A 23,802-nucleotide genomic window follows, 5' to 3' on the forward strand; every position below is an offset into this window, starting at 1 on the left:
GGACACTCCCACCACTCAAGAAAAAGACATGCCACTTCAAACGTGCCAAACCTAACACAGCGTAGCATATGCCTTTAAAGTAGCTCCCAAAGCCCCAGAATTGTGCATGGCACGTAGAGGGAGAGGAAGAAGGGGAAAGACCAATCTACGTGTAAGGGAACTCCCGTGCATTGCTTAATGCACTTCCTTAGTGGAAGGAACTGAGATATGACAACGACAAATGCAGTATAATAACAATCCCTGTAGAACAGAAAAGAATGGGATAATTTCTCATAACTCTGAATAAATTTTAGGGAGAAGAGCTTATAAAGCAGCATAGAGAAAATTTATGACGGCCATACACAATCTGTTGGTTGAGTAATTAACAGATATGTAGTAGTCCTAGATTATGAAGAAAAAACGCTTTAAAAGAAAATAAAAGTTCAAAAGTTAGGAAATTTCAGACCTCAGTTTTCCAGTGTAGACATAACTATCCTGCTCTGTGTGTGTGCATGGCTTAGATCAAGAATATAGGGCCTCCAACTGACTTCAGAGGAAAACTTGCCTGAATATCTTGCCATGGGAAAAAAAGTTTGCCACATCTTAGCCTTGTTCTTGGATATGGCTGAATGGTGCTATTATAACTGAAATACCTCTCCTAAAATTTATGCCTGAGGCAAACATTTGGCATGATAAATTTTCACCAAATAGTTAGAAATTTTGTACAGCTATCCAGAACTGAAAACAGGATCTTATCATGAGCAGGGTCAAGCAACTGGAATGACAGGCACGGCTACCCTGCCACAGCAGAATAGCAAATGTAAATCAAAGAGCTCAGAACCAGGGTATTTCCATACTCAGCCCTCTACTTTTACAGTAGCAAAGGACCTGCTATCCACAGCTGTTGCATCATGACCCAAGTACAATAATTTCAAATTAATTCCTTTATCTAAAGTGCTACTCAACGGTTGATTCTAAGTAACATACCACTATGCATGAAAAAATACTTGGATATGCAAAGACATAATGTTATCTTTGAAACAGATCAGAAAATGCAGATGCATTTTACTTTATTTTCTTTCATATATGGCAGCCTCAGATCACTTGCTAAGTGAAAGATTTTAGAATTTTCTATTTAAAGAAATCTTCAATAAAACCTGAGGTGCAGAGCAGGATGGCATCAGTTACAACATATGCAGGAAATTCAGATACTCTCGTATAAGACACAGGAAAGTGGCTGACAAATCATTTGCAAGTAAGCACACAGCAATGAAATGTTGTTGATGCACACCCTAAAACCAGAAAGAGCTGTGATAGACATTTTATCTTATCTAAACAAGAAGGTCTCAGCAGAAAAGATAACAGATGGCTATAAAATCGAACTGCAGAGCAGAGCTAACAAAATACTTGAATGAAGAGTAGTTTTTATTGTGGTATTTATACTGATTATAGAGAACAAAATAAATAGAAATTATCACCGTTTATATAAAGAATTACAGAGAAAGACCTATTTTCCCTAGAGGAAAAAAAAACCCAAAAGAATAAAATGCCATGTAAATATTCTGTGTCAATTTAAAAATTGTATTTGTCAGAAATTTTATACTGACTGGCGTTATAATTAAGCCCAAATACAGCCATAGGTGAAAAAAATGACTGAAAAAAAGGATCAGTTTATGTATCACTTCTGTTTGTAGTGACATTCAGTCTGTTTTCATTAACTTATATTGTCATATGAAATTGTAATGCACAAACTTAGATTTCTGGTAAATACACTACATTTAAAGAAAAAAGATCTGAAAACTCAGTTAAATGCAAACTCAGGGGCCTGAATTCAGCCTATATTATCTGATGATACTAAGCTCATAAAAATACCTTTTCTGTACTGTTTTAATTGGCAATAACATAATTCTTGCAAGGCACAGAGTACACTCTGAAATTAGTATAAACAAGCAAACAGTCAATGGCAGGGAAGAATTAAAAAAGAATGAATTATCAGAGTGTCACAAGAAGAATTAGGACTCCAGCAACATACTCTAATTCTTTTCTCTCTCTTACCTACTGAACAGTGGTAGGAAGTCACAGCTTCTCCCTAAGTCCTTTCTGTAACACTAAAAAACATGACCCAAAGATCTAGTTTCTTGAAAATGAGTGCCTTAAATGTAAGGTCTCAGTACTGCTTCAAAGTAGGAGAAAAAAGGAACAATCCAATACTTCAAAATATCTTTTTCCAATTTAAGATCTTATCATCTTTCTAAAGTATGTTTTGATTCTTTATCTTCTTCTGTATCTTATATGTAAGCTGAAATTCTGTAGTGTTCTTTGAGAAAACTTCCTAATCAGAGATCTTTATGTGTTGCGTGGAGTAACAAACTTATTTTTTTGCAATCAAGAATGAAATATTGTAGCTATCAATATTTTCCTGCATACAGAATATGATTTGAAGAGTTGAGATTTGTTTTTTCAAAAATAACAATAATAGTATGTTAGAAAAAAATAACACAAATAACAAATATCACAAAATAGGAAATCACTTCATAATTTTAGAAGAGTGAAGAAATAACACAGGGATGACAACTCACACTGTCTTGTGAAAAACAGTAATTTTTTAGTGTTTTAAGAGGCTCATACTTGTGGATATGCTCTCAACTGCTGTGTTCATAGAGCAAACATACCTGACAAAGACACTTTTCACACAGGAGCACTGAAAAGAATCTGACAAAGGTAACATAAAATATGCTATTCTATCAGATTATGTTTCTTGTTAATATGAAAGCTGGCTGCTTTGTTTGCATTTATTTTTCAGTACAAAAGGATAATCCCATTGCAGGTATTCAATCAGACACTAATCTGCCTGTACACTTAAAACTGTTATTTTACACTGTATACTTCAAACACACCAAACAATTGTGATACCAGCAGCACTATTCAATTTGGTTACATTAGTCATGTGCTCAAGTGCTTTACTACATCAGGAGTTTGAGCCAAAAGCTTTAAATGTCTGGACAACATAATGTAGCTACTACAGAACAGTGATAAGATTGTCATTGCTAGCTGAACAGAGCCATCGAATTACATTCATCTGAAAATAGCTGTTATGGAGTTTGCTGAGTGCATATGTGCAATTTCTTTTTTTTTTCCTTTTGATTTAACGTTATAGCAAAATTTATGACTACTTCAGTTTGCCTAAAGTACAACTGTCAGAAAACGTGACCATGAGCTCACCGTTATCATCATGGGAATACTCTATTCCAGAAACAGTGCATCTTCGGAAAACCATCTTGTTTTCAGTAAGTGTCCCAGTCTTGTCTGAAAAGATAAACTGCACCTGACCTAAGTCTTCTGTGATATTTAAAGCTCGGCACTGCAGTTGAGAGTCTGTTTCTTCATCATATAAATCTTTATCTTGATGAATAAAGTATACTTGGCAGATTTTAACTATTTCAATGGATACATACAAAGAAATTGGAATCAGAACCTAGAATTAGAAAAAGGAAAGAGAATTAGGAGAAAATAGAACCAAGGACACAATGAATTATTAAAGCTAGTTAACTTGGTACACGACTAGAGCATAAAGAGGCTATGTACTTTAAGCATCTCCTCTAAAGTTATTGTCATGTTTAAAGACTTTATTTACTGTGCTAGATGAGGAAAACCTACAGTGAATTGCAGAGCTGGAATTCATTATTATGTCTAGAAAACTGATTATCAAAACATGGACAGAAGCTTATCTTTCTTAGGCTAATAAACCAAGCTTGAAACTAGCTGGGGAAGGAAAAGAAAAAAAAATCCCAACCCAAACCAGATCATACAGTCAGAATACTGCAGATGTGAAAGGATTGAATAAATTTTTTCTGCACAAACAATAGACTGTTTACAAATTCACTTTGCAGGAATGCAAGAAGCAAAATTAGAAGTGTTAATCTCTCCATAGGAACAATATATTTGTCCCTGGCTTTTGTACTGCAAATTATTTGAATGAAGATCACATTTTATAAATGCTGAAGAACGAGAAATGAAAAGACTTTCAACTTTTTCTTGAGGATTGTCAAAACTTCATAAAATGACTAATTTGTACCTGAGTTTTCTCTGCAGGTGTTTTTTTTAAGAAGAGAAATTCCTGACTGTATACATTGTTTAGTTTGCTGAATTAGACATGATGGATAAATTACAGCATGTCTGTAAGTGGCAAATGTGGTCATTTAAACCAAAACTACAGTGAAAGGTAGGTGTTTAAAGAACTCTGTGGTGAATTTTCTTATCCAATATCATTACCCAATCCCTCACAGTAAAAAGTATTTTAACATTCTTTTGTATTCCCTTATATAAATAAGTTGCTGCCTCCAGCAAAGCAACCTCCTCTAGTGTCCCACCAGGCAAACTTCCATATATCCCAGTGATATGAGATTCTGCTACTTCTCTTAACTTGCCACCTTCACCATTTAAGATATTTCTACTCAGGACCAAAAACACTTTTAACAGTTTGTTACCTGGCTGACATATGGATTTTCTAGGAAGAGTATAACTAAAAAGCTGTTAAAAAAGTATAAAATTTTTCTTCATACCAGAACACTGTACCCAAAGTGGCATCCACAATCTTTGAGGTGTTGTTCCACAGTGGGTAGATAGAAAGTGTAAAGCTTGTTTTCTTGTGCATGGGGTTGTTCCTCCCCAGGTGCAGGACCCTGCACTTGCCTTTGTTGAATTTCATGCAGTTCCCCTCTGAGCATCTTTCCAAACTGCTGAGGTTCTTCTGAAGGGCTGCAGAGCCCTCTGAGGTATCAGCCACTCCCACCAGCTTGGAGTCAGTGAACTTAATGAGGAGGCATCTGCCCCTTCATCCAAGTCATTGGTGAATAAGTTAAACAACACTGGGGCCAGTATTGAACCTTGGGGGACAGCACTAGTGACAGCCTCCAACTAGACTGTGCCACTGATGACAACCCTCTGGGATCTGTCATTCAGCCAGTTCTCAGTGTAATTTTTTTTAAAAAAGCTTCTTTTAAAAAAGCTTGATTAGCTTCTTACATGCCTTAGTAGTAAAACAGGTAGTACACATATGGCACATATGTAGCTTTATTACAGCAAACTAGGTACAGTGGTGACATCATGTGCTACTTGATTACCTGGAACACTATGATCACTGTCAGAAATAAATATACTGAAGCTAAAACAGGTGACAAATATTTGCCATCAGGCCCTGGAACATCAAAAATTGGTTTCTTCTTCTCACCATATTGCCACACCCATAGACCATGACCTGCAGAAGAATTGGAAGAGAGAAAAAAATCAAATTAACTCCAAGGAAAAATGCTTATGGTATGAATTGGTTCTTAGAGTTGTGCGTGAAATTGGTATTTGTTTTCAAATATTCTGAATGACTTCTGAAAAATGCCCCAAACAGATGGGTTTTTTTGCCTTCGGATTTGGAGTTTGAGGGAGAGCTTTGGCTGTCCTTAAGGATAGCATGCAAGACTCATTTCACATAACTTTATCCAAATAAAGTGAGCTGGATAGTCTAAGTTAGTAGTTGAGACTGTTTCTATAACCAACAAAGAAAGCTACACTTCTTCAGAAAGTGATTAATTTCAGTGATATTCTATGTGTTAAAATAAAAGAACTCCACCAACTGTACTAGATATATCACCAGTCAGCTATCACTAAACTAGTTTCAGAAGAGACTTTAATTTTACCATGGGAATCATAACCCCCACATAGATAGAACTAATGAAACAACAGTATCAGCAGAGTCAACAGCATGGAAGCTGAGGAATGACTAACAGAAGAAATTCTAAGTCTTACTCAAAATGTTATTTTTAATTGATTGTGCTGATAACTAAATAAAGCTAATACTGTCATTGTTTTGGGAAAATTTCATTCTTGTTAAGAGACAGAATGTTGCCTTTTTAAGTAAGCACGAGGATTTACAGTCTTAAAACCCCTCAAATGGAATGCCTGATGTCTTCAAGGTTAAAAAACAGGGAATAATTCTTCCACAATCAAAAGCATTCAAACTATCACTTTATGCTGGTAATCAGAAAAAAGGTCAAAGGTTGACTTTAAAAGTAATCTTTTGTAAGCTACATTTGACAAGACCCTTTACATCTTGATACATAAACCCAGCACTGAATGCTTGAAAAATAAAAACACCTAAGTGAGCAGATTATTTTGTCTTTATACTACAATATGAGATCATACTCATAATGTCTTTATTGGTGGGTATATTTTTATTCTTGAGAGCAGAAATAGAAAGCTCCACACTGAGAATGACCTACATTAAGGTTTATTTTATAAATACCCTTAGATTTTCAAAAGAATTAAGTGTCGTATCTCCAGCTATACTTTACTGACAGAAGGTGTGAAAATGGCCTCATTTCTACAGAGCACCAAGCAACTCAAAGGGCTTGAGCAAATTTCTTTCCAGCTGTTTATGGCTGTCAGCACCTGGAGCAGTTTGCTCTGGCCCTCTGCTGGTGGTTTCCAGCCTTGTAGCAGACGGGACAGAAGGGAAGGCACACCTGTCCCCTACTGTATGCCACCTCCTCCAGTTCACCTTCACACCTCTCGGGTAGTGAGTGCCTCGACTGAAGCCTCTCACAGGGCACCCTCCCTGGTGCTGCTGCTCTGGGGACAACACTGCCGGGGCTGTGGCAGAGGGGACAGCTGCAGGCAGTGGCTCCCTGCTATGAAGCCTCACCATGACACTTCAGCCCTGAGACCCGGGTTCCCCAACCCTGGAACACTACAAAAGCGTGTCATGAACTCAGTGGAAACAAATAAGCTGGCTGATCCACAGCTGAAAACACTCATCTTTAAGCAGCATTTAACAATACCTGGGAAAAGGCACACAAAGATGTATTAAAATGGCATAAGATTGTTATTAAACTACACCGTGGTTGTTAGGAAACATTCTGGTGTTTATGCCGTATGACTCACATACAAACATTACAGAACATACAAATATTAAGGATATGGAATTCATATACCATATATAAAAATCATTTTGGGTGCCAAATGTAAACATCAATTCTTTCTCACAAATTAACAGAAAAAAGGTCTGAAGAGACATAACCTGAACTGCAGCATTTCCCTAAACACTCCCAGAAGTCTCGAGAGTATTCTACTTGGATTTATGCAGACTTTGGCTTATTTCTTCTATAGTAAAACTGCAGCCTTAGGGACAGTGAGTCAGTGTTGCACACTGTGCCCTCAATTTAATAAATAGTACTGGGGAATACCACTGCTGATTATGTTTATTCTCTGCTCATAAATTACTTTGCTGACTGATTAATGACATGCTACACTCTACCTCCTGTAATTTTGAGGGGATTACACATAAACTGGGGAGTTTTTTTGGACTTGCATTTTTGGATGCTATTAAGGGTAGTATAATCTAGGTCTTCAAATCTCTGGTACTAATAGCATCTATTTGATTGACTCTAAGAAGGTATTTAGATCAGCTTGTGTATCAAGACATTTTGATTTTTGACAAAAAATAGCGCAGAGACAGCTTTATGGATTTTACGTTTTGGTGGACCTGTATGTTTTCAATAAAGCTAAGTGCATGAAGCCCAAGACAGTGTAATACTTAAGTTTCTACTAGTGAAGAGCACTTACCGATGGCAGAAAAAAGACACATGATAAGAAGTAAGAGGACACACCAAAGGACATCAGCATTCATCTGTCTTTCAAGCTTACTGCGCTTGTAACGTGGTCCATTATTATTTAACAAAGCTTTGGTCTCATGCCCTGCAGAAAGAATTGCATCAAATGTGTCATATGGAGCTCTGCTATTATTTTAAGAAAACCATAAAAAGGTGGTATGCCCTATAAGGCAGAAAAACAGCTCTCACCTGCATAGATTACTATTCCTGCAACTTCTTCTGTGTTTCTAATGGTACATCCGCGTAACAAAAGGTTCTCTTTGAACAGTCCATCCTTTTTTCCACTTTTATGAATACTACAGGAAATTTAAAAACGAAACAAAACACAGCAAGTCAAAACTTTAAGCTTGTTAAATGATACTTGTAATATAACAAGCCCCGGAAACATCTTCAAAGTTTAGTTTTTTCAATTTGATGGCATAATGTTTCCTTAGATCTTCCTCCTGGGAAGATTCTCTGTCAGACTGAAAACTGAGATTACTTACCCAAGGATTGCCGACACGCAGCAGCCCAGCTGGAGCAGTACCAGCTGCTGTTGGATATACAAATGTTCTGGACAAATGCTCACTAGAGGTATGTGAGCCAAATCGACAGCATGTGTGCAGCCTAGCTAATGCCTGGAAAATGCACTGGACTTCCTGTGCGTGTGTAAACTGGCTAAGCAATCACACTTAATCCAGTCCACCTAAAAGCAGCTGTGTAGTGGAAATGGTTAACCCACTATTCACATGTTCTTATTAAAGAAATCCTAGAAAGAGATATGGTGAAATTGGGAAAAGGCTGTGCATCAGAAGCAGTAATACTATGGAAGAGGTGCCAGGGATAATACACCTCAGTTCAATGAAAAGAAAAGGAGAAATATTCCATGTGTTTACAAGTGAGAACAACAGAAATTCTTTTCAGAACAGTCTCACCAACTAAGAACGGCCTGTACCATGAGGATTCTTGTTGACTAACACCAAAACACAGAAAAATGGAATTGAGTCACATTTTTACTACAATTTAGTATCTGCTGTGTATTGACTGACTGAAATTTCAGCTGACAGAGCAATACAGAAAACAGCCTTGTAGGATTAACAGGGAAATGCTAAACAAAAAAAATGGTATTAGAATTTTTATTCGGTAAAAAAGAAAACCAAGTAATAATTTCAAACCATTTTCAAAATTTGAAAGTAGCCCAATGTCTTCGAGAAGACTAAAGCAAGTCTGAGTTGTTTAAATGTTCTCACTTTCAGACCATCAAACCATCACACTTTCAAAGTCTAAAAAATGGACTGCTATAAGAAATTAGAAAAAACTGGGAGTCAAGAGAAATCCTGAAAATACACATGGGCTACACTAAAATTAACATTGTGCTACTGCAACACCAAATTTTATGTCCACCTGGCTGTGAGTACTTAAAATCCTGTGTCTCTTGGAATCTGTAAACTGGATTAAAATTGTGTTATTTATATAAAGGTGGAGTTCTTTTTATTTGCTTCCTATTTTCTAAGCCTTCATATCTGAGTTATATATATTCATGCTTTTCCACATTAGACTCTTCTCTTTTTCTAAATGAGGACGAAAATTCTAATTTAAGTACATACTTCCTAGGATCTCAGGCCTAGGAACTATATAAAGTATCCTGAAATCTGTAAAACAAAAAGGTTCACATTGGTGAATTCTTTGAACTTGTCCCAGTCTAGTAGGACTACTTGCAGATTATTCTGTAATGCTGGTTATGCTACATAACCTCAATAGTCAACGCTTTTAGTGAGCAGAACATACCTGTGCATATGTACACACACATATGCAGCCTTTTTTAGTTCAGTACAATATATTAGAGCCACCTGCTGCTCTCTCTTTCTATATATATATTAAAAGCATTAGTGTTTTGATAAATATGCTTAGCTTTTCTCTGCAGGGATGGAGAAAAAGCATTGGGTTTTGACTGCTGAGGTAGCAGCAGCAGTGATAACATCTGACTAGAGACCAGAAATGGAAAAAGAAAGAAGTAGATAACATCATATTTGCAATTCTGACACAAAAATCAAAAGTGGTTTTTTACTCAAGAGAGAACTTCCCCTGCTCAGCCCATCCTCCCTGCCAGTCTCAGAACAGAGCTTTTACTTCTGTTTTTTTCAGCAAACCTCAACCCACTGTCTCATCTTTTGCCAAAGCAGAATCAGGTGGGGGGTTGCCCAACATCCATCTTACAGAATGCCAATAGGTGTGAATCTGTCTGTGCTTAAACTATGGGAAATAATTTCTTAATGATTCCATACTGTCAAAACTACACTGCTACCATAAATCATGAGGCTTTCTCAAAAATCATGAGGATGTTTGAATTTCCAATAAAATCTCCAAATGATAGTGATGATTCCTGTTAATAAATGGGACTTTTTAGAGATAAACCTTAAAGTACTTATGCAGTACTTGCTCTGGCTCATAATTTTATAGCCTTCATTATTATTTTACACCTCACAGTAAGAGTGGACTGTGCCAGGTAGATTGCACATGGCAAACTTTAGATACAATTACTTGTGTATTTGTTCTATACAATTATATATTTGTTCTTACTATCTTAGCTTACAAAACAACTCTAAAGCAATTGTGCAAGATCTGAAGTTAACCTGTGGGTGTTAAAACCCCAATCTATTGCCCTCACCCACAGGCTGAGCCTTCTTACCACACCTCATCCTTACATTAATTTAGTACTTCTTTATACTTTTCCATATCCAAATGAAGTCAGACAACTCAACTGTTGCTCACCAGACCTTTAGATAATATGGATGAAATCAAAATCTGGGAGAAAGAAGCCAGCAGAGGCTGGATGAAACTCACAGTTTCCTTCTTGTCTACAGTCACTCCCAGTGACTCAATAACAGAACATACACATAAGGCACTGATGATAAAAAGAAAAAAAAATTACAGACAGAAAGATCTGGATTTAAAAATAATGAAAACTAGAGTTAGATAAAACTGCTCACTTTGATAACAAACCTGCCAATCGTAAACTTTGTGTCTGGTTTGAAAGACAGCCTAGTTCCCACTTCTAGCTCTGCAGAGTTATAAACCTTAAGCTCATTACAAAGGCTGAACAGTCTGTTTTTCCTGTTTTTGGATTCAAGCCAGTGTAAATTACAGACAAAGAAGGAAAATTTTCTCTGTCATTCTTTAAAACAGTGTCTGGCTGAAGCCACTCAGATGCCCGGAATGCAAAGGCTAAGCCATGAGGAAATGCACTGGCAATTGCAGGTGTAATGCTCTTTTTCTCTACAATTTCTCACACGGATGATACAGAAAATGTGTGGTATCTTAGCACCCAAAATACAAATGCACCATGAATTAGGAGAAGTGGGCAGATCAGATGCAGTTAGCTACTACTATGCTACAGCACTCTGAAAGTGTTTGTACAGAAATAACCCTCTGGTTTAATACAGCAATGTAAAAATTACCCTGATGGTAGGTCACTTCACCCTTCTTCTTTAGCCTTTTATGTTTTAACTTGTTATGTGTTTACCAACATTAAATAAAAAGGTGACAAATCAAAACTGTATTCAAAAGAGAGTATTTTCTTTCACTTTTTGGTTTATCAAGTGTCCTACAGAGTAAATAGTACAGCTGGCATTACTTTCCAAGGCTTGACACTCCCAAAGAAAATATTCAACAATCTTAAACATGGTCTCAGTGAACATTATCAGTCAGAAACTTCCTGACTCTCAATTGATGAAACAGTCCAGGTTGTTTTGGGTATTTTTTCAAGGAGAGGTGTTACTATAGCACATTAAAGAGACATCACTATTATGATTTTATATTAATTTGGGTTTGTTACCTTATGATGAGCTTTGAAATAGAAATACACACATGTATTCATCTTCTTACAATTCTAAACTATACTTACTTTGGTATGAACAGATAAAAATTTATGTTCTTGTCTAAGAATAAAATTATTATTTTCAAAAAGCTGAAAACTCAGTATCCCAATTACTACTTCTCTTTTTCCCTTGCCCATATACACACAAAAAGGTACAAACAATATTTTAAAGCAAATATTGCTATTTTTGGAGCCTGGAATTGGATTTTTGAATGTTTGCCATGCATACTCTACATAATCTGGCTAGACACATACAGGCAGGGGGCATGTTAGGTTTTGTTATATTCTTTTTACACTTTTCATAGAATACTTTTCATAGGGAAAATAAAAGTGAGGGAATATGCTTGGGTTATCTGGGGATGCAGAATCTGCAAAAGAGAATTAAACCAAGTACCAGAGTAGAACTGGTAGTCTGCCTGTGCATCTGCACACCATGGGTGTGTTCAATGCAGATCGTGGCAATGTAGCTGAAGAATTCATATGCAGTAATGTGCATGCTACACTTTTTCAGATATAGGATTGGACTAGGTCCATCTCAATGCATTTTTCAGGGTTTTTTTTAATGTCTCCTTTTACCCTGGTCTGCCTGTGCTACATTGCTACCTATAGTGATTATGTTTCAGGAAAACTATGGGGAACAGAATTTTTTATGTGTTTACAGCACACACACACAAATATTTCTATTCCCTGAAAGATTTGTCAGCACAGATATTAAAACCAAAGAGCACTTCATATTTCAAACAGGAAAAAAAATCTTAATCAAAACTGGAAACCTACCAAGTGGTCAGAATATCTAGGAAACTTTGGCAGTAATGTTTCAGCACAGCTTTTACATATGGATCTCTTGAAAGTCTATTATTTCATGGCATTCCTATTTAAATATTTTGGTATCATTTCTTTTCAGTTGTGCTATTATTGGCTGGGAGCTATCTGAACCATTCTTTCAAGCAGCAACTACTGGTAAAATTTTGAACAAGAATTAAGATACAAGTTTGACATGGCAGTGACATGCTCCAATGCAGATCTGTTAATTGCAATTCATCTTGTTAGTGCATGATTTGAAATAGACTTCTGATCTCATTATATTAATGAAGCAACTCTATAAAGGGAGGGGGGAAAAGCCTCCTGTGACAAATTAGGAGACTTAGAATTTATTTGTTGAGGGGTTGGTCCCTGCTCTTTAATTCAAATGGCCCATGGTCCTTTAGCTGTAAATCTCTTGGAACATAGCTGATGAAAGCTGGAAATCACCTGATGTTTTCTTCTAGATTCAAAATTTGTGTCAAAATATATTCACATAATGTGTGAAACTATAAAATATAAAGAAGATTAAATATAATCAATACTGAACAATAGTCATCCAAAAGATATTACCATGTTTTCTGCTATGTAATTCAAATGGTTCTGTAACTTCTATGCCACAGGCCTTTTCCACATGGAGTAAATAAGTAAATATATAATGGAAGACAAATTTATGCCTATTTTCTAAAGTATTTTACTCAATATTTTGGGGACTAAGATTCACACATAACGTGTGCTAGAAAAGCTGCCAAACTTTCCATTTCCATATCTGGAAATGGCATGTCTGCAGTAGAGCAGGCTCTCTATTAATGGAGACAGTTACACACCATCATACAATAATGTCTAATAGTAAACTTTTTTCTTGACATGAAATGTAAGGCTTTGTACTGCTAAATAAAGGAACACATTTTCCCACACTATAACTTAATGTAGTTTCAAAGAAACTGTCCTGATTTACACCAGTTGACCGTACGTCCTACACAATCTGTGACATCTGAGAGTAGTAACTGTGGTGGTAAATGGCATCACTATAAAAAACTCCCTAAGCTCCAGCAATTTACTTTGTGACATTTACACAATTTAATACTGCTTACCACTCCTAATCAACATGGGTGGTAAATCATTGTACTTGAAACAGAATTAGTGTCAACTTAACTATCTTCATTAAATTTTAGGCAAAATTATGTATCCTGGGCTCTCACTCTGCATGTGGTAACAGACTGTAGAAAAATAAGTCATGCAAGAGTGCATCTCCTAACCCACCACAATCAACATGCCTGCACACTACAGTCCACGCCATGTTAGAAGCAAAGTGCTTTGCACATCCTAAAACATTTGTTTCTGAGCAGGACTGATTGGTCAGAAACGAACACCCTGTTAATGTAGCTCTGTTTAGAATTAAGTCAAGTGGATGTAGGTGAAGTGGTAATGCACAAGCATACCCATCGTGTGAGCCAATCATTTCATTTTGTCTGAATGAGAAGAAAGGAACAGTGTCATAGCTGGAGAAATATCAGTTTTGCCTTCTGATTTTCCTCAATGACACATATATTAAATGAAACGTCCAACAGACCCATCTTCATAAAAGTGTACAACAGATTGTGTTTGTTTATTGCGTCTCTTGGGCTTGTTTTCTATTTCTTCCCATTTCCAGATGGTTTTTTTGATCCTTGGAAGAAAAGAAGAGTGTCTGTAACTGCAGTGCTTCATACATTCATTTCTGTAGTGTAAGCTGATTGAAGGTAGCAAATAAATCCATCCTAAGGAATGGAAACATGAGGTTCCCATCTTACCTTGAAGTGACGATCCTCCTAAAGAGCCTTAACTATGCAGCCCTATTTAGATGTGATGATGATGCAGCTTACAGAAGACAGCCCAAAACAAACTAGCATTTATTTTATTACATATTAGAGAAAAGGTGTGTATACTGAAGGATATTATTTGAAATACTCACATGTAACCTCGAAACCTACTTAAGTCATTGTTTGGCTTCTCACATTCAATCACACTGGTGAACTTCAAGGGGTCAAATTCTGAATCCTGAAATAATGAGAGTGCTCATTATTTAGAGCAGAGACTTGAAAATTATATCCAAAATCACTTTCTTTTTTAGTGTTTGCAATATAATAAAGTCCAGTTTTTTCCAAAGGCAATCAAAGCAAAGACGCAGACCACTAGCACTGAAAATGAAAGGGACCAGGAAAACAAAACTCCAGAGATACCTTCCAAAATCTCCCTTACAAGGATGACTTCTATTCTGCAAGTGGAAGATGTCAAATTAATTTGGTCTGGAGTGGAAAAATGAAATTTACCTGGGAAATCTCAAAAAGTGAAATATTATCATTATACTTCAGTGAAGCCACTGAAAATTTAGGACAATATAAGTCAATATACTGCCAATTATGAAAAAGCTAATATGAGCTTTTGAAGTATTAGCAAGACTTCCTAATTGCTTTATGGCAACAGAGATAAATTAATCTACTACAGTAAATTGCACACATATAAAAGTAAAACTTTTTTTTAATTATCACTTAAAAACCTTCTTGATTGTCTAGCTCATTATTCTGAAGCTGGTATTGTTGCTGACTATTTAAATTTACCTGTAGTTAGCACCTTGTTGTGTTTGAGAAAAAACATCCTATCACAGCAGAATTACTTTATTTAGTTAAATAAAAATCAAAGTTCTCCCTTCTTTGCCAGATCAAACCACACATTGAAAGCAGAGATACCTGATCCCGCTGCTTAACAGAAGGCTGTTTATCTCCATCAATGAGGACTACTTGTATAAAACTGCTCTGCATACCATTTGAATAAAAGAACCAGTCATAAATTATCATATTATTAAGCTTTCAACAGTGATAATACCTCATATGTTTTGTTTTATAAAGGTTTTGCTGAGCTGCTGAAGACCCCAAACACTACTTTTTAGAGCAAACTTGTGAGAATAGTTGACTGAGAATTAGTAAGCAAAGGACAGACACAATCTTATTGCCATTTTCTCTGAAACACACAGCTGTCTCTGGGTGTTTTTGATGTTGACTCTACTCAGGTGAAAGAAACTAGATTTTAAGTAAGAGATGAAACTAGAGAATATGTCGGCACCAAAACCAACAGCCTCCATTTTTGTACCAGTTACACCTGGAAGAAAGACAGACTTACACGATACAGGTGGCAATTCAAACCACCCACGCCTGACACTTTTGAAAACCTTTTCTGTATTTTCAAGAAACAAGAGATCATAAAGAGAACTGTGAAAATGGGCTGTCACTTAGACACAGCTACAGCCCACTGAAGGAAAGAAAAATTTTTACATGCAAAATTCAGCTTGTAAACAAGGAGAAAAAAAATGGAGTGAAAACAAAGGACAGCTCTGAGAGGAGACTGCTTTGGTGAGAATCAGACTCCCCAGATTCGTCAAGGTTGGCAGTCAAGAACCTGAGCCTTAGCAAGAAATAACACCTGCTCTGCTGCCCCAAAAGATGATATTTTCCTTCCTTGCCCCAGTATGTTCCTTGGCAGAAAAAAAAAAAAGGTATGGGAAAAAGAATCTACAAACATCAAACATTCACCACTGTAGCTTAAACTAGCATTTATCAATTGGATGTAATGGGAAACATTTCCTTCTATTATAATGTACTATACATAATACATTTAATTTAGCACAAATTTTCATTCAGCAGTCTTAAAAAAAGAAAATAAATAAATCTCAACATCTTTGATGAATGTCTGTGAGGGAATCCTAGCGACACCTAATAACAGAACCCAGTGTAATCAAATGCAGGTTTTGTATGGCTGCTGAACTCAGCAGAGTGAGCGTGATTGGACACATTATCTTCTAGAGCAGTTGGACAACTAAATTCTCTTTCTGCCAAGAAAACCTGCCAGCAAGGTTTATATTCCATAAATAAAAATAAGCAAAAGGTACTTAAAATCTAGAGGCTTCTAAAATCTTCACAAAGAAAGAACGATCTTGTCAAGATCAGAGAGGACTAAATGTACCCAACTTCCCCATCACTACCATGCAATATTGTCTTTCTTCCTCCTTTGTTTGTTGAATTCTTTTCATTTATGACTCAGTTTTGGAACTAAAAGTCCTTTATCATTAAATCTAACTGTCTGTATATTTGTGTTCTGTTACAATTAACTTGAAATATGTGATTATGGTCTTTACCCAGATAATATCTGGGAGTGAAAATCCAATTAGAATAGTAGTTTATGTAAGGAAACAAAGCTGATGAATTCTGATTTATGACAAAAGCTCTTTGATTTATTAATAAATCAAACTGCTCCATCTCTTCCCTGTTAAATGGAAGGGCAGATACACACTGTATCTTACAGCTGATGACACTGTTTTGATGTGAAAATACCTTTTGGTAAATGAAAGAACAAATATGTTAAACACAGCCTGTGTGTGACTGCTTTCAGTGGTTACAAAGAAGCACAAAGTTAGTGTAAGATTTCACAAAGATCAAAGTTTTGTTCTTTTTCATGCTGATACCCACACTTCGGCAGCAATTGAAACATAAACTGTGATGATGTTCTCATGTATTAACAGCTAAGGGAAGCTGCAGTTAGACAGAAAGTAAAGCCCTAAGTGTTGCTTTTACAGTGCACAAATTTGCTCTTTTTTCTTAGTAAAAGTCCATGAAAAAAAAATCTCCAGCACTACCTTTAATTTTTCTCTTACACTGAACTTCTGCATCACTATTAAGACACAAGAAAAAAGATCAAAATATGGTCAAACATCAAACTTCCTCAGACCTTTGTGTAGTAGTTATCTGATGTGCCTGATTTTGTGTATCTTAATTCCCACTTAGAGAACTGCTAGGCATTAAAGCTGTCCCAGTACCAAGAGGGATGAAAAGCTCCATGCTTTGACAGACTGCAATCTGAAATGAGGCTTTCCAGTGCCTCATTTCCCTGATACCTTGACTTCTGTGGTGTTCTCATCATCCCTCTGTGCACATCAACAAGGCTGGGTCATACACAAAAGGAAGCTGGAGGCATTTTTTAAAATTTTCTGAAGGCATATTTTTAATGTAGTACCTAGGGAGGTGTCCCAAACTTGTGCCTTGTGCACCACTGATATGAACAAGTGACTTTCTAGTTGATACAAACTGATGAGAGATTCACTGATTGAACATAAGTTCCCCAGAGTATTTTACAAAACTGTTGGATGGCAAAGGCCAGAGCTAAATTCTGTTCGTGTCAGTCCTATATTTCTGTTAAACAACTAGTTCTACTTTTGCTACATTTTACTTGCCGTGACTAATTCTAAGGATAAGCCCCTGCAAACCAAAGTAAGGCAAAACTTACAGCTTTCACTCAAGGCAGATGTCTTGCTGCTAGGTAGTGCTTAACCTGGAGCACAGACCAACGCTCTAATAACTGACTGTGCTTCAGGAGAGTATTAAACTATGCTCAAGTTACATTGGAGGAGTGAAATCCACTTCTTGCTCGATTCTTCTGCCATATTATGTCATATCAAAATGAAAAAAACAGGAAAAGAAAAAAAAAGAAAAGAAAGAAAAGAAGGGCTTTGATTAAATAAGAAACTGACTTTCCTCAGATCCCTGACTTCACTTTTTGATTTTGCCAAGATAGCTTTAGTCCACTGCTTTCCTCAGAAAAAAACTGCTGACATCTTAGGAAGTCAGAATACCTTCATAGGTATTTCTGAAAGTTTGAAACTTGTCAAGAGGAAACACGGTGATACTTACAATGGGTATTTTATATACTGGGGATTCAATTAAATGTGTTTCATCTCTTCAGGACTCCTCTTGCTAGAAAAATGTTTAACATCCTATACATAAATCCTATGTCTTCCACTTTCTTAAAACCAAGGGAAATTCATTCTTAGTCTAAATGGAGCAATGGAAAGGCTTGTTTTCCTTACATAAGCAGACTTAGTCAAACTGCAAAAACCTGCTAAATATTGATTCCTTCAAAGCTGAATTCCAAATTAAAGTTAAATTGTAGATGGAAAGGGTTTTGTTACTAGCATTTTAACAATGCACTAGCTATTAAATTGGATAAAGTGTTCAATTTAAAACAATATCTTAGGTCTGCAATAATTGGGCGATGTCTTACACCCTAAAAAGGCGAAGTGTTGAGGGGCCGAAAGTGTTTCAATGCCTTTACAGAGTGGGAAATGAACAGGTAGACAGATGAAGACAGTACAGAGATTTGTCACAAAAAAAGCAGACTGAATGTAGCTATCTCCAACACGACTTTGTAGCTTCAGCTGTAAGATCATTCTGAATTTGCACAGTGAAATGCCAACCTTTTCAATTCTGCTGGCAACCTCACGAAACTGTCATAGCTCAAGAAGCAAAGCATGCCAGATGAGTCAGTTTGACAATTACACAATGTTCAAACAACACATTTCCCTTCATTAAATGCCTGTTGTATGGGTGATTTAATAGCCTGCTAGTGATATTAATAATGCATAGTTATTAAAATGTTTTCCTTTATTCATCTGCCCTACTTTACTGCTGCAGAAACCTGACTTTGATGTTCAGTCCTTCCTTCCAACAGGACAGCAATGGGCACCCAGAATGCCCTTGGGTGACAGTGACAGTTACCCGCTTATCACATTGTGCTTACTGGCAATGCTGGGGATTTTATCCAGACTTCTACCTGCAGTGCAGGGCTGATGGGGACTCTGGGATTTGTTTTGGCATGTATGTCTGGAGGAAACAAAAAAGGAGAAATGGAGTCATGGGGACAACTCAAAGAAAATATTTAATAGACAAAAATCTGCCTCAGCCAGAAAAATAGCCTTTCCAGTTTAAAAACTTTTATGTGCACTAAGAACTCATCCTGTTAATGCATTGGTCCATCCTCTTACTGCTTTATATAGTAGTACCCTGCATTTACCATATAAAATTAATCTGACCTTTTATTAATGTGCAACTGGAATTACATACTGATGTTATGTATCCAAAGCATACAGACTGTTTATGTACTGAAAGAGTGAAATGTTTTCACGTCTGAACTACATTAGTCTCTCTGGCACAATTTATCTGTGCCACTAATTCACAAGAAAAGGAAGAAACAGTTTGATCTATGCTGTTTAGGAACTAAGATGATCCAGCTGTACATCAGAATTTAACTGTTCTGTTTTTCACACTGAAAACTACTACTATAATTGGATTTTTTTTCCTGTATTTTTTGTTTAAAAGCAACACAGCTTCAGTACTCATAAATACTGAAGCAACTGAGCAAGTAAAATACATGTTGGGGGGCTGATCTTCTTCTGGCTGACCTAAGTTTTCTGCTTTGTAGAAAATAATATGAGGGAACAGTGCAATAGCCAGGCTGCAGGAAAGAAAACGTATTGCTTGCAAGGCCTGGGAAGATCTCAATAATTCTGCAACAGCCAGCTGAAGAAACTGCTGTTAGTCAATCACAGAACAAAAATACCAAAAAAATGTCAACAACTCTGAAAATACACACATGCAAGTTCTAATGTCCCTTAGGATGATGGCCACCTTTAGCAATGCACTGAAAATTATGGTGGTGTAAATAAATTCATTTACGGACTACAGTAGTACTGGAGAGTGGTAAGGGAACAGTGTATGTCAAGGCTGAAATACAGGCCTAGATCTGGACAATTAAGAAAGTGGTACCTCTGTGTTCCAAAGTCACTGAAATAAATGAATGGGTTCACAGTCTGTAAGAGCCAACCTCAGTATTAGCTCAGTGCTTCAACTAAACCAGAAACCAAGCCTCTCAAGGGCTCCCAAAACTGTGTACAACCCACACTGCTCCTGCAGAGGCTGTTCACTTCACACTCACAGACAGATGTAACTCTCCCCACTCTCCAGTGCTTTCCCCTTTCTGGAAAAATTTCTAGCAGTCTGCCTGCTCCATTTTGTAACTGCTGGAAGAAAGCTTCAGTTGATTAGTGGCAGAAACATGGCACAGTCATTTTAAAGTAGTAGCACAACAGCTCAGGTCAGCTTCTGAATAAACCTTGTCCTGCTCCTGCTCCAGTCCAGACTGCTGGACAATCTGACTTCTTGTGGGATGAAGTTCTGACAGAAGAAATGGCAACGGGACGGACTAAGACCCTTCATCCAGAGAAAGGGAAATGCCAAGGACTGCTCTGACATCATTCCACAAATAACACCCAAAACATCAGGAAAAAACAGGAAAGAGAGTGGTTGGTAATGCAGGTGTTTACTTGGGAATGGTAAAACTTAACAGTAGCAGCTGTAGTGTCAGGATGCAATTGAACACATCAAAGCTTGATATCCCATCTCAACCTGAAGACAGGGAGTCTGGATAAAAACAGTTTTACCTTACACAGTATCATGTTTAAGAAACATCTTTAGAATGTGAGGGAAAACTGTAACACACAGCAATTGCCTAAGGAACTGAGAGACTCCAGCCCCTGGCAGCTGCAGGAGAGCACAGTCAGAAAGCAGCAGTCCTAATGAAAATACACCTTTTATTCCAAATACTACAGGGCAGCATTTATATCAGCGCTATCACAGTTTAGTCAGCCTTTCCATGAGCATCTCCAGCATGAGAAGGTGTTACAATCAAGTGAAAACTCCCCAGGCCAGACACCGGTATGCTGTCTTCGCTTGGATTTGTATTTTGTGTCAACATTTACCATCACATGCCTGCCCCACTGCAAACATGACAATCGGAGTGAACCTTCTCTGCTTAATCCCAGCTGTTTCTATTCCTCTCTCTTAGCCCTGTGGAGAGGGCGGAGGTGCAGCTGTGAAGATTAACAGTCAGTCTGAGGCCAGTAGGCTGTGGTTGGTATGCACAGTACAGAGGGGAAGTTGGGATGGCTGCAGAGCGCTTTGGTTAGCAGCTTCCCCTCTGCTCTATTTTCATCTACTATCTATTCTACCGAACAGGCTCCTTTGCAATCAGCATGTTAAAGTCACCAGTAGCAAAATAAAGAACACCTTCTCAAGGTATTCAAGGGTGTATTTTTTTTCCAGACACCAGCTGATTGCATGAATCTTACTAGAGGAAACTCACAATGGCCTTGCTAGTTCCAAAACTGGGAAATGAGTGAGGGGAATGAAAATGTATCATTGTGGCAGAGACCAATGTTTGCTTCCCTTTTTAGCTCTCTAGACAGCCTCATGCTTCGGGCAAGCATAGTGGTTACAAAGTTCCTGCACAATCTTATCTTCAGTCATCTTTATGCTTTCTTCAGGTAAGGGTGGACATCAAACATACATGAATACAATAATTCCCAATATCAATACCCGCTGGGAGAAGAATGGATTGACAACAGCCCTGGGGAGTGGCACTGGTGATAGCAATGGATAAAAGACTGGACACAAGCTGGAATTGTGTGCTGGCAAACCAGAAAGCCAGCTGTATCCTGGGTTGCATCAAAAAAGCATGGGCAGCAGGTTGAGGGAGGTGATTCTCCCCCTCTATCCTGCACTCTCATGAGACTCCCCCTGGAGTGCTCTTCTCAGTTCTGGTATAAGTAAGACATATAACAGGTAAGACTTGTTTCAGAGGATTGCCACAAAAAGGATACAGGGGCTGGAACACCTCTCCTATGAAGAAAGGTTGAGAGAGTTGGGGTTGAGTCTGGAGAAGGCTCCAGGGAGATCCCATTGAGACCTTTCAATATATAAAAGGGGCTTATGAGAAAGACCAAGAGAGACTTTTCACCAAGCCTTGCAGTGACAGGACATGGGACAACATTTTTAAACTGAGAGTAGGTTTAGGTTGGATATAAGTATACCTTTTTTACTACAAGGATGGTAAGACTCTGGAACAGGTTGCCCAGAGAAGCTGTGGATACCCCATCATTGAAGTGCTCAAACTCAGGTTGAACAGGGCTTTGAGAAAACTGATCTAATGGAAGACATCCCTGCTTTTGGCAAGAGAGTTGAATTCAGTGGTCTTTAAAACTTCCCTTAGAACCCAAATTACTCCATAATTATGATTCTTATGCATATATTCATTATTATAAGCATTCAAAAAATGTGAGATGTTGAAGTGCAACCAATGAGAACAAATGTCAGACAAAAGACCAACAGGGAGAACATCAATTAATGATATAGTTTGTGTCATTTTCCTTCTATGTCATTATCAGTTATCTAACCTAAAGATCACTGAAACAACTTCCTGTGAAGCACCAGGAGATAGACCATTGCTTTTTGATTCTTAGTAGCTGGCATGACCCACCTCCATGCAGCTAACAGCAGGACAATGCCATTTTTACCCCCTCCCATTACACTGCAGCAGCCTGGAAGTCAGATCCCTGTGATCTCAGGCATACAGGCCACATTGCTATACAGGTATATGAGGCCATTTGGGGTATGGTTTTCAATCTGATATTAAATCAAGTTATACAAAAAATATAGTAAGTAAAGTTAATTAGAGGAAGGGAAGATGGTTAGGACAACTTATATGCATTTTGGAACCATGCTGCATGTTAATCAAACTCTCTTTCTCTCGGAAGCCAAAAGCCTGCGTTTCCTGATTTGATATAAACCAGTCCATTTTCTGTATCATTAAGAAAGCTGAATTAGGTTATTAGCACTGCTGTCCATAAACCTACATGCACTACTGATATTTTTAATTTAACACTGAATAGAGGTGTAAGCATTATAGTGCTGTATAGAGAACAGTATCTTCCCCAGTCACGGACCTACAGGACAACCACAGCTTTCTCTCTCTCATGAGCACATGTAATCTAAAGCATGTGGCCATTGCAGAGTCATAGCAGAGCTTGAAAGTATGAACCCAAGTATAATCAATAACCAGAAATATTCATGGTTTCGAAATAGCAGTTTTGAGACATACAGCAAGCCACTTCCCATGTAAGTAACATTGCAATGCAAATTTCTAATGACCTCCATGGCTTATCACCACAAAACTGTGTAAAATACTTGGAGAGTAGCAGCAGGTGGAGAAAAGAGAAGTGGGAAGAGAGTTCACATCCTCGATGCTGAAATAAATACAGGAGTTCCTCATACTGTTTCTCTGCCTTTTCTAGTAGAAAAGCAGACCTCTTCTCCACCTCAATACTTTCAAAGGAAAGTGAGACCATCCAATATAGTTGGGGTTACATGTGGCTTCATACTGTGAACCCTTCTTCTCTGAAAAGAAGGTCTTTCCATCCCTTCCTTATCACCAATACTGCCATCTGGGGTTGTGGTTTCAGAGACCAGAGTAATATGATGTGTTTCCAGCTCAAAAATCCTGGCCCTAAAATCATGAGTTCTCAGTGTTATGTTACAAAATCTTATTTTCAAGAACACATATTCCAGGTATTTCCTGTTCTCAGGCCAATGAATGGCTAAGGAATAAACAATTCTAGAAATAAACATTTGTTCAGTAAAATTGAATTAGGCTAGATCAGAAAAGCCAAGACAAAAAAAAATTGGAAAATGTCTTCTTAATTTGCTTTAAATGTAAATGTTTACTTTTCTATAACAGGAAAGCAGTATAGCATTTTATTTTCTCTATGGATCTGAAATGCTCTTTTGTTTTCTAATACTTTCTTAG

General features: G+C 37.3%; 1 protein-coding gene across 1 annotated transcript in view; it reads right to left on the reverse strand.

The window, feature by feature from the left end:
• ATP10A (ATPase phospholipid transporting 10A (putative)) overlaps positions 1-23,802 on the reverse strand; it is a 113,900-nt gene that overhangs the window by 36,111 nt on the left and 53,987 nt on the right. Inside the window, exons 3-7 of the mRNA XM_085055490.1 lie at positions 14,252-14,337; positions 7,830-7,936; positions 7,594-7,725; positions 5,103-5,236; positions 3,202-3,454 (exon numbers count right to left, since the gene is read on the reverse strand). Coding sequence (XP_084911616.1) covers positions 3,202-3,454; positions 5,103-5,236; positions 7,594-7,725; positions 7,830-7,936; positions 14,252-14,337 — 712 coding nt within the window. The remainder of the gene's footprint in view (positions 1-3,201; positions 3,455-5,102; positions 5,237-7,593; positions 7,726-7,829; positions 7,937-14,251; positions 14,338-23,802) is intronic.

Source organism: Lichenostomus cassidix, chromosome 1, assembly GCF_008360975.1.
Source record: "Lichenostomus cassidix isolate B80296 chromosome 1, HeHo_3.0, whole genome shotgun sequence".
NCBI classification, from domain to species: Eukaryota; Metazoa; Chordata; class Aves; order Passeriformes; family Meliphagidae; genus Lichenostomus; species Lichenostomus cassidix.